At 30.8% G+C, this 17,407-nt stretch overlaps 1 protein-coding gene across 2 annotated transcripts; it reads left to right on the forward strand.

The window, feature by feature from the left end:
- The first annotated feature begins 176 nt into the window (after nt 1–176).
- On the forward strand, nt 177–5,391 carry LOC122585801 (protein PHR1-LIKE 2-like). Of its 2 annotated transcripts, none has more exons than XM_043757925.1 (6): nt 177–601; nt 2,290–2,366; nt 3,253–3,307; nt 4,189–4,267; nt 4,348–4,417; nt 4,823–5,391. In XM_043757925.1, exons 1-6 carry the CDS (start codon nt 400–402, stop codon nt 5,198–5,200), a joined length of 861 nt encoding a protein of 286 aa, XP_043613860.1. In that variant the 5' UTR covers nt 177–399; the 3' UTR covers nt 5,201–5,391. The 2 variants fall into 2 exon arrangements, with proteins under 2 accessions (XP_043613860.1, XP_043613862.1); XM_043757927.1 differs by lacking the exon at nt 177–601 and adding an exon at nt 2,124–2,205.
- Nucleotides 5,392–17,407: the final 12,016 nt, after the last annotated feature.

The following is a 17,407-nucleotide window of genomic DNA, read 5'->3' on the forward strand; positions in this document are numbered from 1 at the left end:
AATACTTTCTCAGGAAGAAAAAGTCTACAACTATTGTATATCATCAAAAGCATACAGAAAACAATAAAAATAGTACATATAATACTATTATTATTCATATTTATATTTGTTTAGTCTAGTGAGAGTGAAAGGACTCCTCAATACCATGTTCTCCATGAGTAATCAGTCTTTGTTCACTTAAACAAATTTTTTACATAATAAAAAAAACAACACAAAAGTGACAGACTAAGACAAGTGAAGAAGACGACATCGCTGTCTTTTCTCTTTCTTTCCTTTGTTTACAAAATTTCACAGCTTTTTTATTATTTTTTGATTAGTACTTATTTGTGTATATATATATAGAAGATATATCTCAAAAAATCACTTTCAAAAAAAAAAAAAACAAATCGTAAAACTGAAATGTATTCTGGGATTCATTCAATATCATTGGATGGTGGTGAATATGGAGTGGTGGGTCAGTTAGATGGCAATAATAACAATACTTATGTGGGTGGTGATCCATGTTTGGTTTTGACTACGGATCCGAAGCCCCGGCTCCGGTGGACGTCGGAGCTCCATGAAAGATTTGTTGATGCTGTTACTCAACTTGGTGGCCCTGACAGTTAGTCCCTCTCTTTTTCTATTTTTGAGTTTTTTTTTTCTTTCCATTTTTTTTTATGTATAATTTCGTGGGGTAATGATAAGTTGTGTATGTTCATAGTTTTTTTGGATTAATATAACAATCAGGTTTATGGTTAACAATATCACACAGTAAAAAGTACTCAGTGATATTTATTTATTTCTATGTAATATAGTTTACTGTGTGTCAATATTAGGGTATAATTAGCGAAATGCTATTACTCGTATTATTTTAGTATAATTTTGCGGGTAATGATAATTTGTGTATCTTTACAGGCTTTTATCATCTATAGCTCATAAAGTTTGAAACTTGGGACTAATTTTTAGTCCTTTTTTGATATAATTTTTGTGGGTAATAATATATTCTGTGTGGCTCTATGGGTTTTAATCATTTATTACTTATAGAGCTCTGAACTTGGGACTGATATGTTAGTTTTTTTTTTTCTTTTTGAAAAATTGATGGTAAAGTGTTTATGTTGACCCCTAAAGTCAAGGTGCATCTTTCTTTTTGGTCTGAAATAAAGGGTGAATAGTGATTATCGTGATTTTTGGCTAGAAGGAGAATTTTGATAACGAGTTATTTAGTAAAATAGATGAAGATGATTAGGTATAGTTTAGTAAAGTATACTTATATACTTATGTCAATAATAAGTTCATACAGAGCAAGCTCATACATGCTTCTTAAAATCTGGTTATGTAGTTTGGCCCTAAATAATCTGAATGTCAGAAAGTGAGGAAGACGATAATTAGCATATCACAAAAAGTTTGAACTCGCAATAATCAGTTATGGAAAATGACTTTGAAAGTTCCAAATGACGCTTCATGTGATTTACACCGGTTAATCTTATGAAATTCTTATATCCGAAATGTTTCTACGGAAAGTATTAAATTTGGAAACACCTTGGTTCTTAATTCTTATCTGGTCAACTGTGTGCAGTCATTGTCGTAGACAAATTTGAGAAGTTTTTTTAATTTGTCATTGTATGATAAGAAGATTCTTCTCTTATTTATATCTTATTATCTTATTATATTGTGTTTAGAGGTGTCATGAGTTTATCGTGTTTGATGATATATCGTACTGCAGTTTGGTTGTGGTTTGTTGCTGACTAGTGATGGATTCTAATATTCTATGCACTATTCAAGCTTTCTTGTGAATTAGGAGTAATATATATGTCACGCAGAGATAAAAGGTGGCTTTAAAGGAAATCATCATGCATTTCTGGATTTATTACCAATTAGACACGACGTTTGATATGTTTAGTGTCTACCATGCATGCTGACATGTAGTGACTGTTGAATGCTGGCTTATTTCAATGGTTCATTACGTTTAGTATTTTATGCTTGAAGGCGGTATAGCTGTTTTTGCTGGGATTTCCTATTTACTTTAGAAGGTTTGAGGCTTTGAGCAATTTATACATCTATGTTAATTCCAAGATTTAATGTTTGACTTGGTTTAGACTTCATTACTTATTATGTATGTACTAGTTGTTGCATGTTGACATGGTTACTGATTTGATATATAAGCTCTACTGTTTGATGGCTTACGATATCACATTGTGCAGTTGATGGTATTGCACTATATATTGGGTATGGAAGTATATAGAATTTTATAGTTTAATGCAACATTTTTAGTTCATTAAATATGCATATAAATTTCTTATACTATTGCAGAAGCAACTCCAAAGACAATCATGAGGACAATGGGGGTAAAAGGTCTAACCCTTTATCATTTGAAATCACATCTTCAGGTTAGCCAATCTCCATGACCTTCCAATAGCTGCATATGCATTTTGGCTGTCTTTGTCACTAACATGTCTAACCCTAATCGAGGAAAATCAGATATGTAGGAGACTAGGTTTTGGAAATGTATTTCGAAAGTGATTGTAGGTTTGAAAGTGATTATGTGATGATGAAAAACAAATTAGATGATCATTTAAAATAAAACATGACACGAGATAATGTTTGCATGTGCTATTACGGCTTGAAGGTGAAATAATCACTTTTGATGTGCTGAGTGTTTAGCAAATTTGTGATTATCTAGGAGGTAGTGATCTATGTATCTATCCTGATCAGTGATAAAGGAGTAACAAAATTGAACAAGATTTACACAACATACACCTTACTTATAATTGATTTAGTTTAGTCTTTAATTACCATATCATAACTGTTTTCAGTTAAATTGCTTGGTTTTATTTCAATAGGCATTAAAACCTTTTACCTTTAATATGTTAATACATATACATATTCTCATCATTTACATAAGAGAAAACGGAGTATGTGGCTGTTATACACCCAAACTTGGGTGTAGAACCCCTCACATACTAATTTTTTTAATATATATGTAAATGCTTGGCCCCCCATGAATTTTATGGATTAAAAAAACAAGATGTGAGGGGTTCTACACCCAAGCTTGGGTGTATAACAACCACATACACCTTACCCTCTTTACATAAATATAATTTTCGATTACATATTCATAAGTTGGTCTTAATGTTAATTATTATTTAAGGAGCTCGTGTAAGATGCAGGTAAATAACCCAGTAGATAAAGGTATACAAGTAATTTTACTAATTATTTTACCTCTAAATTTTACTCTACGTTTTTATAGTTCTCGTGTCGTATATCTTCTTTCAGAAATACCGGCTGGGCAAGCAATCTTGCAAAGAGTTTACAGAAAATTCCAAAGAAGGTATTGACCTTATAAGTCCAAATCTTCTGAATTAATGAGCTGTTCTATACTTCCATTACAATAAATTCTCTTGTGTAGACATAATGAGCTGTCACTATCTGATGTTAAATTCCTGTGACATTCTGTTATGCATAGGTAAACTAGAAAAGTAGTCTAATTCAAACAGTAATATGCTGTTTGGATGTGCAATTTAGAAGTGTTGTAGAATGTTGAAGAATATAGTCATGTACTAAAAGCTCAGAGAGATACTCAAGTTTTCTTTTGTTTCAGTAATCAATCTTGTTTAGAGCTGGCACTTTGAAATCATTTATATATCAGATTTTATATTAGCCTTGACAAGTCAAACGGTTAAAATCAATTTAATAGACTAGAATGAAATGGGTCAAATGGATTGGAACTTGGAAGTCTTCGAAAGTGTTTTGTGGTGTATAAAATCTTCCTATTCATTTTAAAAAAGAGTTTTTTTATTGTAGTGCAGTTTTTTCTTTAAACCTTGTTCGACAATTTTTTTTTGATTAATTTTAAGTACTAATATTGGTCCAAAAATGCTCTGGGTTAACCCAACGAGCTGATACATACAAAATTACCCAACCCACTCATTTGAACCTGATATATTCACATTTCCACATATATATATATATATAATTTCTTATAGGCATGATTATTTTAATCCAGAGAATTAAAATCATAATCACTTTTACCCTAACACTTGTAACTGCTTAGCACACATCGAAACATCCCCAACATTGGAAGTTGCACGTTTGTTTTCTTCATATATGTGATTAGCTTTCTAGTCAAAATATTTTGATCCATTTGAGGATGTGTAATTGGTCTTTCTAGTTACCATCTTCTTTCATCACTAATAATTGTTGAATTTATAGCATCTTGCATTGCTGAAAGCCAGGACACAGGCTCATCCACAACATCATCAACAAGAATGATGCCACCAGATTCAAATGAGTATGTTCATTTATGGAATTCCTGACATCTGGGGTTCTATGATTACCTGTGATAACCTCGTTAATTGCTTTTATGAACAGTGGCTTTCAGGTTACAGAAGCTTTGAGAGTGCAGATGGAAGTCCAACGAAGATTGCATGACCAACTGGAGGTTAGTTAAGTAATTTGACATGTTTTAGAGTATTGATGCGGATTATTTAATCAAAAAGTTCAGCTGAAAAGAAATGGATTCGATTATCAATAGGGTCGAATAGGACCAAATGTGGAACAGGTCAACCTACTATATTTTTTATTAGAGAAATTGATTATTAATGTAATAAATATATTTTCCGGACACATATTTGAAAATTGGAAGTACTTGTGATGGGTTGACTAGGTCAAATGGGTCGAAATTCATCCAAAATATCTTCAAATGCCCAAAACTCTCAAACTTCTTTTACATGTAATCTAATATCAGTTAGAATACTTTTTTTTTTTTGCAGACTATGCATTTTGAATAACGATTTTGAATTTAGATCCAAAAAAGGGCGTTGTTATAAAACCTTCACTTTTTCAGGTTCAACGCCGTCTCCAGTTACGAATAGAAGCACAAGGCAAGTATCTTCAATCGATCTTGGAAAAAGCGTGTAAAGCTCTAAATGATCAGGCAGTTGCGACTGCTGGGCTAGAAGCAGCTAGGGAGGAACTGTCAGAGCTCGCAATCAAGGTAGCCAATGACTGCCCTCCATCCGTCATCCCCATCCCTTCACATCATGAAGTTGCAGCTTATCTTGAAAACGGAATTGCGCCTAGTATTGATAGCTGTTTGACATCAAATGGAAGCCCAGTTTCACCCTCAGGTTTGAGCTCACAAGCAGCCGTTCTTAGAAAGAGACAACGGGCCATGTTCAGTAACGGCCAGGCAAGCAGAATGGATGATGTCTGGATATCTTGATGCAAAATGCAATCTCAGAAATGGAGTTTTCTGGTCTTTATTTTTGAATTCCTTTTTTGGTTTTGTTTTTGTTCTATGGTCTATCTGTGATCATTGATCAGTCTCAACCAATTGTAACCTTAGTGTTGTGAAATGTGAATTGCAGAACAACAAACAAATTATCTTTAATCAAATTGGGATGTTAATTTCAATAGTTATCTTAACTTTTAGTGAACATTTGATAATATGATTATATATTTTAAATACTACATATTGTTAACAATTATTATAACTAGTATAATAAAATAAAGAATTTATTATTTATAGATATCATAAATTCATATATAGATTTTTTTATTGTTATTTAAAAAAGGTATTTTTTATGAATAAGACTAAAATGAAAGAGTAATTGGATGGCTGATTTTATGTACCATCTGGTACTTACTAATCTTCCATCCAGGCTAGAATATTTAAAATTATTCAAATGATTTATCTATTTTGGACACAATGTAATGTTTTTTATCCTAATTAAATGTCGTGCCATCAGATGGTTTAGTTGAGTGTTTCTCCTCTTACTAAATTGTAACACCCCACCGTTGGCGGAAACATGATGTGTCATGAAAAGTACAGCACGACATAGAATTACATAAATACTGCTAAGTGAAATAGAATATAATAAATATATTCCCAATATATGAGTTCCAAGTCAAAATGATGCTATAAGAGCTTAATACAATAAGTCCGTAAAAGGTATAATCCAGGGCATGTAGCCTTAAAGTCTGACAATAAGCAATGGAGCATAAATCTCCGAAGTCCAGTTCTTGCATGCAAGGCTTTATCCCTGATTAGTCTGAATACCTGAAAAGTATACTAAAACGTGTCAACACAAAGGTTGGTGAGTTCGTAGGTTTTAGTCAAAAAGTCTAGTTAAAGAAATAAGTCTTTTGTCGATTCTTTTAAGTCAAAATAAGTATCTGTTCAATATATAATGAGCAGAGTTACGCCATATAAGTCAAAGTACTCAAGTCCCAAGTCCAAGTCTCAAAGTCACAAGTCTCAAAGTCTCAAAGACTCAACGTCTCAAAGTCTGGCCTTACGGTACCTGCCTTAGTCCAAAGTCTCAAGTCTCCAATACACACAAAAAGCACGTCATAAAGCACAACAACAAACACATAATCACACACATACAACAAGATTGAAGCACGTCAAATGACATAAATAACTCTATACGCATAGGCTCAATATTGAACATAAACAGAAATCGACAAAACTGTTTAAAAATAAAATAAGTATACTTTCCACCCCAAAACTTGTAAAAAGAGGGGCTACGAAACTCACCTGTAAGCAGCACAAGTATAAGTACCCTAAGTCAACGAACAAGAACAGGAACAGTCAGTACACCTGAAACACGCTCAATATCTGTCCAACAGTCCTACATTGTCCACAAGTCATCCAGTAAGTACTTACTTAACTTCACACGTCCAGGTCATATACTAGTGTCTTAGAAAATGCCATTATGTCTCGTCAAATGTCATAATATAAATAATAGTCTTATTGTCCTTGTAAATTGTCCAAAAGATTTACTTCTTTTAATAAAATTATATTTTAATATCAATGTCATCAATTACTATTATACCGATGTATAACTTATTTGGTCTTTTCGAGTCCATTGTTCTTTGTATTATATATATATATACATATGTTCTTATTAAATTAGTCCTTGTATATATATATATATATATATCTGTTCTTACTAAATTAGTCCTTATATATATATAGAAATTGTCCATTTTAATTAATCGGTATATTATATATATATAGGTCTAATGTCCATATTAACTCCGATGTCACGTTTTATTGTTTATATCCCTTCAAGTCTTCGTATGAAACGTCATTATCAAATATTAGCCCGATAAGTTTTTAATTATCATTATATAAATGTACGATTTATATAGTCTTGCAAGTCCTTTTTAAGTTAGTAACCCTTTTCCTTTAAAAATCATTCTTTGTACATATAGTTTTATCCGTATTAACTTCAATATTATGATAATTGGAATTCTTTTATAAATACAACCCAAATTAATTACAATGTAATGTGATTTTGTTTAAGAACTTTAAGTTTTGACTAAATACCCAAAACAATGCCAAACCCTAATCTTCATCATTAAGCCGTCGTTGACTAAGTTTGACCAATAGTTTGACCGACGGTTGACCGAACCGAAAAATCAAGATCTAAACGCCAAAAGCAATTCAAATCGACTTCTAGACTCAAAATATACATTCCAACCAGTTTGACTCAGTTGACCAACCCAAACACATTTCCCGCCCAGTTTGACCGGCAGTTGACCGACCGTTTGACTGAACGAAAATCAATCCCAAGAACAAAATCACTAATACAATTCGGATCTAACCGAAAACAACCAAAACAACACATATTTTTGGATATATATCTTTATGTATAATCACCACTGATTTATATATGTACATAAATAAAATTTTTCGGACCTATATATATATACATATATATAAAAGAAATGATTTTTGATGAAGAGAAACCGATTTAAAGCATGGATTTATATAATCTTACCACAACTCAAAGAAAATAAGAAAAGAAGAATGAATTCATGGTGGTTCATGGTTCGTATGGCTTGTGGTTCGTGTGGCTCGTGGCTGCCAAAAAGAGAGAGGGAGAAGAGGGAAAGGGGGACGGCTATGAGGGAAAAGAGAAGAGAGGAAATGTGTGAAGGTTTTTGAGAGAAATGAGGGGGAGGGGAGTTAGGGTTAGGGTTTTGTTCACCCTTCCACCCCTTGACCGATTTTGACTTCCCTTTTGACCTCACTAAAACTCGTTTGACTCGACCAATCCACAAAACCCGAGACTCGTTAATTCCTTTTGTCGTCATATTTAAATGTAATTTTTCAATAGCTTTCCAACGGTTATAAATATGTCTATCCTTATCTATTTAATCTTTAATTGATTTAATTTTTAGTATTTTACTAAATTTGGCATTTTCACAAGACAACTAGTATTCCTCCTGTTCTCGAGTCCACGTACAATTTTTCTAAAGTCTAGGTGCTCATAAGGCCCGAATCAAAAATAAATTCACTTATTCCATGTTAAAGTCTTAAAGGCTAATGACGTACATAAACCAGACGAACTAAAGTGACCGGAAAGTGTTTCGGGAAGTACGCTCAGATGACGGTTGTCACATAAATATTGAGGATGGTTTAGCTCGGACCTGATTAAAACATTGTATTCAAATGATCCATACCTATCTCACACACACACACAAAAAAAAATGACGAAACATGATAAAAATTACTTGATATAAAAGATTAAAATGAATAGGTCCGCGGGACAAGAAGCCCACAACTCACAACCCTAAAAATCACACTTATATAAATATCATCATATATCTATCAGTTCATCTTTTCACACTTATACAAATATCATCATATGAACAACCCAAATGCTTCAAGATGGATGCACAAGCTGCTGCTAGTTTCGCGACCACATGTAAGTTTCGTCTTCCACACTTACGTAGAATTGCTGAGAAAGATTGAAGGATTGCTCAGCACTCACCTCTTCTTCAGTCTTTCTCGGAAGAAGGGGAAAAAACCCGTGAACTTAAGGATGAGTTTGCCATCGCTGATGTACATTTTGCTTAAGAAGAACTTTAACAACGGTGATCCAGATAATTCAATTTATTTTTTTCTACTAAACGTACATCATCTCATTACAAGTTTTGATGTAGGACAAAATGAAAGAATACAACATCGCTAGTTTTCCTGTTCTAAAACATCTCTAGGTTCCACACTTAATTTGCCCGTATGTCCCCAATAAACATAAATAGTATGAACCTGCAAGGTCTATACCCCTTTTCCCAGATATCCCCAAATGTTTAAAGCCTTCCGTGCTAGGTTTATGGAAAAAAAAGCATCCACGCTATAGAACAGACATGCATTGTGGTTATAGGTCGGCCTTTTTTCCTAAAACCAAGTACTGAATCTAGTGTAAAAGGATATGGTGGTGCCTTGATAGTATATAGCTTTCTAAAGGAGTTTTGAGCACCGGGCTCCATCCATACACCGATATCTTGTTTGCTTTCATATCTTTCAAGCACTACAACAAGAGCCTCCTTATGCTTAGACAAACCCAACTTAAGGCTAGAAGGGTGTGGTGCTAAAGGAGGCGGGAGGCATAATTTTTAAAAATCTTGACTAGTAGTAATATCAAATGACAAAATCAGATAGCGATCACCCTCATAATAAGCAATCCAATGAATAAACCTATCTATCACTACCCACGTGCCTGTGAATCCAAGTGAGGATTCGCGATCAGTAGACATAGTTGTCCAAATCCTTGTGCTTAATGTATAAAAGTGTACCTGCAGCCGGGGTACCTAAGTAATCTTGAAAATATTAGGCTCGGTGTCATTACAAACCACCGTGAAACCAAAACCATCATCATCACGGATTTACATGACGGGTATAGGAACGGATTTCCTAATTGATGGATTCCAAATAAATAAACTATCCTTGTAATTGTGAAATCCAAACAAGCCTTGCGAGTAACCGATGGATTTGAAGCCCCGATGTGTCCAATTCTATACATATTTTCCACATCGTTTTAAGACCATTTATGCTTAGTTTATAATCATTTATACATATATCTCGATGCTTTATGGTATGTGTGAGCGATTTCAGGTCTATAGCATGTAAGATGGGTGAAATTGATCAGAAATGACATATTGAAGATCCATGATGGCTTACGGATGTTTGGAGTAGAGATTGGATGAAGAAACGCAAGGAAATGTCGATTGAGATGTCAGTGGGCCGCACTTATATATGATGGGTCACACTATTGTTCTTGGAAAACAAAGATTGAAGATTATTCAGATGGTGGGGCGCACTAGGAGTCAGTGGGTAGCATTGGTTGTGAAGTTCAGAACAGAAAAGTTTTAGTGAGCCCCACCCAATATTCAGTGGGTCGCACTATAGGTCGGCCAGACTTAAGAATTTCCAAAACACTATAAATACATGTCAAAACCCTATCAAACGAATAATCTCTCAATACCAGTCGAAATTAGGGTTCTTTGGAGACATATTTAGCAACTTTTACATCTTTGAAGATCATAGGGTTGCTCGAGACTTCCAAGGCATTCGGTTATCGATTTTCTTAGCTTTCAATTGTTTTCTATATATTGGTACAATATGTTTTCTCATACTTTTACTCTTTGTGTTATGTTTATGATTATGAGTAGCTAAATACTTCATTATCCACTGAGATGAAGTGATACAAAGACGATGGTTGCATACTCTTTAATCCAAGTTGATTTTTATTAACGTTATGTCGTGATCTTAATGAATCGTTTTCTTGTTCAATATTATTATGCTTGTTGGTGATATTTATATGCTTTGTCGATTGTGTCGGAAGTACATAGTATGATTTCAATTATTTGTCTATGAGTAATTGGTACTAGGTCATGGAGTGATAGTAAACGGCATAGTAATCATAGGAAACGATTTGTTAATTGGGGTTAATAGTTGATGGTGTCACATTAATTTCAAATAAGCATAATTGTTAATACTTAACCAAAACAAATTAATTAATTAGGGTAAATCTTATTAAACATTGGTGGCGCCGGTTTTCTAGGATTGATCTAGTTAGTTAGTGGAATTGAATAGAGTTATAAGCTTGTTGGCCACCAAGTGAGTTCCTTTGTTCGAATCTAGGTTACTTGTCAACATATTTGGATTGGGTCTTAATTTAAATGCAACCAGAGTTAATGTATCATGGAGTCGAAAGTGGATGATCCTTTAATCTTTATTAATACAAGACAATTCTCTTTTCGATAAATTCTTTGGAATTTCTAACTCTTTTTAATCTTTACTAACTCAAACAAAATCCAAGATGACGTGGAGTCTTTAAAATCCAAACTCTTTCTTAGCTACTTAAAACTCGCTAGCTCTTGTTAGTCCCTGTGGAATGAACCTTGACTTACTTTAATCTATATTGTATATGGACGGGTCCACTGCCCGATTGTGTGTAGTATTCGATTTGGAGTATTTTTAAGAACTTTAATTTAACTCGGTTTTCACACATCAAGTCCCCAAGATGAGGTGACCTGGGAAGGTGTTTAAGGTGTTTACAAAACCTTAAATCATCATCATCGTCGTATATGTTTACAAAATCTTTGTTAGGATAAACTACAAAAAACTGATGAGGCTGAATGTGGCTGCGGTTGTAATTGGCGATGAGTGAGGGGGATCGTAGGATGGATTTCCAGACTTGGAAACTGATGTGAAATAGTTTTTTTTTTCAGACATCAATGAAAACTCGATCAATTGTGTAATCAAAGTTATTGAGTTTCTAAAAGAGTTTATCCAGCCTTAATATGATTTAGCATTCAATATTTACATTTGAATATCTCAACCTTTTATTAAGTAACACCAATTAACCAATCACATCGCTCAATTTCTCAAAATTAATTAAATCAACACATGTCTAAATTAATTTACACTTTTTGATTTTCCATCACCAATTTACACTTTTAACCCAATAAAAAAATAATTAATATTTTATTGTATAATGTCTATTTAATAAATATACCTAAAATTTAGAAAGTTACAACATTTGGATTAATAGGAATAAATATTTATATAAATATCTTATTTTATATTATTAATTAATTATAATCAAACTAATTGTAATATTGTTGTTATTAATAATTGTAATCACACTATAATAAGGATAATCATTGTTGTTATTAGTAATCGGAATCAGACTATATTTAGGATACAAGTTTTTCTTATATAAACGGAACCCTACAAATAAAATCACAACACACGAAATAATTGAAAATCCCACAAACCAGGTGCTATTTTTATTGTTTTTATCAACCATGGCTAATGAAATAATTTTTTTTTTCAGACATCAATGAAAACTCGATCAATTGTGTAATCAAAGTTATTAAGTTTCTAAAAGAGTTTATTCAGCCTTAATATGATTTAGCATTCAATATTTACATTTGAATATTTACATTCAATATGATTTAGCATTCAACCTTTTATTAAGTATATTCAAAGTTATTAAGTTTATAAATATTTTTTTTGTTACATATACTAATTCTTATATTGATAATTGTAAAACCCGTCTATTCGACACAGGTCTAAAATCTATTTAGTATTTTAAATCAAATTATATTTAGAATACAAAATCTTCTTATATAAACTGAAACTACAAAAAAATTACCAATAAACAAAATTATTGAAAACCCCAAGAACTAGCTGCTACTTTTGAATGTCTCAATTTCTTTTTAAATATATTTTTACATTTAACGTATGAGTATTTGTTTGTTCCATAAACTAATTCTTATACTGATAATTTTGTAACGGGTCTAAAATCTAGTTGTTATTATTATTATTATTATTATTATTATTATTATTATTATTATTATTAGGGTTATTTACTGAAATGGTACCTGGAGTATCCACCATAGTACTGATTTCATACCTATAACTTTAAAATTACTCTCATCATACCCCAACTTATCAATTATCCATACGGACGATACCTGACCTGACGGGCGTCAGTTTGGCCGTTAAGTTGGGGTATGACTACGGTAAATTTTAAAGTTTTAGGTATGAAACCAGTAATATAGTGGATAGTCCAGGTGTCATTTATGTAATTAACTTTTATTTTATAAAAGAATATTTTATTTTTATAAGAAATATTGTAAATATTTAGTTTTTTTTATTAAAAACTATTAATCAATCAAATTAAAGATCCATGATGATTTTATTTATTTCATATTTATTTATTTTTTATTTAACAAAAATAAGTAAATCGGAAGCAGTACATTAATTTCATGTAAAACATTGATAAATGAACGTGAATTCTTGAATAGATACCACCACATGGAGTTGATTAAATCTGTTTTGAGCTGATTCAAACCTTACATAGTAGTTGTACAAGTACTAATGCAATACAAGAAATTATGATATTCTTTCCGGTTCACCCCTTTAAAAAGGAAGATTGAAAAATATTTTTTATAAAAATAAAAACTTTGTACTAAAAATGATCTTTTAAAGAACATATTATTTTATTAAAAAATAAACTTTATAAATAATAGTTTTTGAAATATTAATAGTTTTTAATAAAAAATTAAATATTTACAATAATTTTTTTATAAAAATAAAGTATTCTTTTATAAAATAAATAAATATTTACAAAAAAATATCAATGTACTTTGTGTAATTAAAAAAACAACAACAACAACAACCATAATAATAATAATAATAATAATAATAATAATAATAATAATAATAATAATAATAATAATAATAATAATAATAATAATTACATAAATGATATCTGCACTATCCACCATATTACTGGTTTCATACCTAAAACTTAAATTTTACGGTAGTCATACCCCAACTTAACGGCCAAACTTACGTTCGTCAAGTCAGGTATCGTCCGAGTGAAAAATTGATAAGTTGGGGTATGATGAGAGTAATTTTAAAGTTATAGGTATGAAACCAGTAATATGGTGGATAGTCCAGGTACCATTTCAGTAAATAACTCTTATTATTATTATTATTATTATTATTATTATTATAGATCTCTTATATAAATAAAAGAGGATTGTTTCTAGAAGTTTTTTTAAACAAAAATCTTATGTGTCAAGTTGATATTATTTCTTACAAGGGTTTTAAAAAATTATGACATTATAAATCATTTTGATTTTTCTTTTCTTTAGATGTTTGTAGAATTTGATTTAATTTGGAAACCAAATCTTCGTTCTACAAATTTTATGCCAAGATTTTCCCTTATAGTTATTAACTATTATCATTATGCTAATATTATTATTAGTAATACAAAGTTATAGTTTATTTTAATTTGTAGCTTAATTATTATTATTTTTTAATTGTAGCTTAACTGTATTTTATAAGATTTTTAGCTTTAATAATGATTTTTCTTCTTAAAGAGTATTGTAATAATTTTCATAAAGTTTTTTTATTATTTCTTGAATTTGAAGGTGTTAAGCAAATGAAAAGTTAATTGGATGATATCTATTTAAAGCTTTAAATACATTAATATGTTTATAACTTTTTTTTCCATTCTTGTGTATTATTTAATCAGTTTCTCTGATATATGTGAAATATATCAATGCAAAACTACTTTAGTGTACCGTGTTCATTTATTATTGCATTTTTGGATTAAGTATATTTCACATATAAAATTTAAACAATATGCAATTATTCTTTTACTAAGCATTATTGAATATTGACTAGCAAAATTTGTATTAAAATGTCCGGGTTGAACCCGGATTATTTAACTAGTATTATAGATATAGAAAATAGAATATCGTAATTGTCATCATTAGTAACCTAAAGAAATAGTAACCTAAAACTATATTTATATAAAAAAATATACACAAAACACAAAAACCTAAAGAAAACAAGACAAGGCGCAGGTGTTACATACAAGCTTGTTTTGACGTTCATCTATCTGCAATCTTGACTTGATTAATTAGAGGTAATTCTGATATCTCTTTTTTTGCGTATTGATTGATGAAGATTATGCATTATAAATACTATATATATTTGTTAGCTGAGTTTTTTTGTTGTTGTACTTAGTCCGGTTTGTTGTTGTTGTTGTAGGCTACATATATATATATATATATATATATGTATATGTTCTCGATTATTAGTTTGATTTGTTTAATATAGATAAGTAATGAAACTTCAAAATTAGTATGGATCATGAGTCGGGTCATATATGATCAGGTAAAACGACTAAATACTGCAAGTATTGAATGTAAGATTCCCAACAAGTAGTCGTCATATATTTGCTTGTTTTTTCTGTTTTGTTTCTTTAGTTATTACAGTATTATTGTAGTAATACTTAGGTTGATTTGGTGTGTTATGGATTGTTATGTTTTTGTTTGATTTTTGGTGTGTGCATCTTTAATTTGTTAGTTTGTCGATACACAACCACCATACTCAATCGGGTATGGGGGAGGTGTGATGTAACCTACCCCCTACCTGGCATATCCTAGCCCCCCAAGAGTTCGTTCCTATCATAGGTCATGTTATCCAACAGACAAAACTCCTTCAAGTCGATTTTTAGTCTACCCGTCTCAGGGTAGACCGACCCCTTCACCTCACACCGTCGACCTGGAATGATTCCACACTCCAAACAGGTGTTTTCTTGATCCCTCATCTTGAGATGACCAGACCATCTCGAGCAGTCAAACGTCCTTTTAAGTTGCAAGTGTATATTAAACAAGTCAACATGGAGTTGAAATCATTATAAGGGTACGTATATATAGATTATATTAAATTTTAAATTATTTTATTTTCTTAAATCATCACTTTTTAAGTTTTGATATAAGTTTAACAATAATACATATAGATACATAATTTTTCACTTATGTTAACTAAAATCATATTTACAGATGGTGTTATAATATATAAGTGTGTAAGTAACTTATATTCTATATATACGTATTAATAAATTATTAATCACATAAGAAACTCATCTAGGCTTGCAAATCTAACGGATGTTTGTTCCTGGGCTTGAGTTCGTTTTTTAGACTAGCTCCAAGCTTGTTGAGGTTTGACTCGAACCAAGCTTTTGATGAGTTGAGGAGTAGTTTGCGAGTACCTAGGTGATCATTTACATCCGCTAGGTTTTTTCGAGTGCCCTCTTGATTATTAGGTGTTACTTTTAGCACATTATATTACCAAGATTTTTGATAACATTTGACACATTTTGTGTTGTAGATGCTAATTAATAGTGTCTAGCTAGAGAAACTTTTTTTGTGCCATTATTATAAATTGATAAAGGTTATTTTGAAGTGATCATTATTGATTACCAGATGTTGACACACTTATAGCACGATATATCATCGAGATTTGTTAAAACAATTGGTGACATATATATATATATATGTCTATTTTTTACAAGTTTTACTGTTTTAGTACCAAGTAGTAGGCATGATTAAAAAATTGTGCATGTAAGTTTACGTATCGTTGTTGGATTTGGGATGTGTAATAATTATCAATTGGGGAGTGGATATATGCTTTTATTTTGCTAATAAAATGTTAACCATATGTAGGATATATGATGAATTGCTCAGATCTAAATGATGTTAAAGGTAAAGGTAAAGAAGCAGCTCCTATTAAAAAAGCTCAACAATTGGTATATGAATGTAATCTATGCAAAAATCATCTAAGTAGCTTGACCAAACTTCAGGAACATATTGACGACGACAAATGAAAGGTATGTATAAATATTAGGTAAATTCTCATATTTCTCTGGTTTTAGCACCAATATTACATAGGGTATTTATCCAAGCAAATTCTAAAACTACATATGTTTTAGAAGTTTTAGTACCAAGTATTCGGCATGATTAAAAAAATATTCATCAATTGTATTTGTATGTTAAAATTTTAACAAGGTTTTAGAAAAGATCATTGTTTCTCATTTATTACGGAGTAAATAATAATAAAAGATTTGGGAGAAAAAGAAAAAAAAATAAAAATTGTCAACTTATTTTGTTATACTCAAAAGCATAATTCTAGAAATAAGTCTTGAAACAAGCATACATTTATCCATAAAATGAAAAAGAAGCATATAATTGGAAATTACTCTTTACATTTGCTATCCATTGGTGTTGTATAGCTTAGGTAGTGTGTCTTAGGGGTTTAATAAAAAAAAATCTAATTTAATCAAAAATATCCATAATTAAGTCATCAAAGGTGATTTTTTTTTAAAAAAACCGTATTGACTTAATTCATTAAGACATTATATATTCATTCAACCACTTTAACAATTTAGTCACTTAATGACTAAAAAAAACAATAGTTTTATTTTTTTTATATTAAGCTTTTGTAAATCATGTTTTCACCTTTTTTTTTTTGGTTGTATGTTTTACAATTTATTATTTACTTACATTTCTCATCTGACTTAACACAATTTTATATTATAAACTGGGCCGGATATGCTAAAATTTGAAGTTAAATGGTGCAAATATGTAATTTGAAAATTTGTTTAGGTAAATATGTAATATTGATGCATAAAATGGAAAAATATGAAATTCACCCTTATTATCTTAATATTGTTATTATTATTTATTTTGTTATTGGCCTTTGTTTTTGTTACTGTTTTTTATATTACTAATAAATTTTTGACCAAATTAAATTTGTTTAGGTTTT

The sequence above is a fragment of the Erigeron canadensis genome, chromosome 1 (genome assembly GCF_010389155.1).
Source record: "Erigeron canadensis isolate Cc75 chromosome 1, C_canadensis_v1, whole genome shotgun sequence".
NCBI lineage: Eukaryota > Viridiplantae > Streptophyta > Magnoliopsida > Asterales > Asteraceae > Erigeron > Erigeron canadensis.

Bases quoted from the DNA above. Each gene is read 5' to 3' on its own strand.
- LOC122585801 (XM_043757925.1), top strand. From the start codon at position 400: ATGTATTCTGGGATTCATTCAATATCATTGGATGGTGGTGAATATGGA. The intron at 602-2,289 runs GTTAGTCCCTCT...ATACTATTGCAG, and splicing joins TCAACTTGGTGGCCCTGACA to AAGCAACTCCAAAGACAATC. The intron at 2,367-3,252 runs GTTAGCCAATCT...ATCTTCTTTCAG, and splicing joins ATTTGAAATCACATCTTCAG to AAATACCGGCTGGGCAAGCA.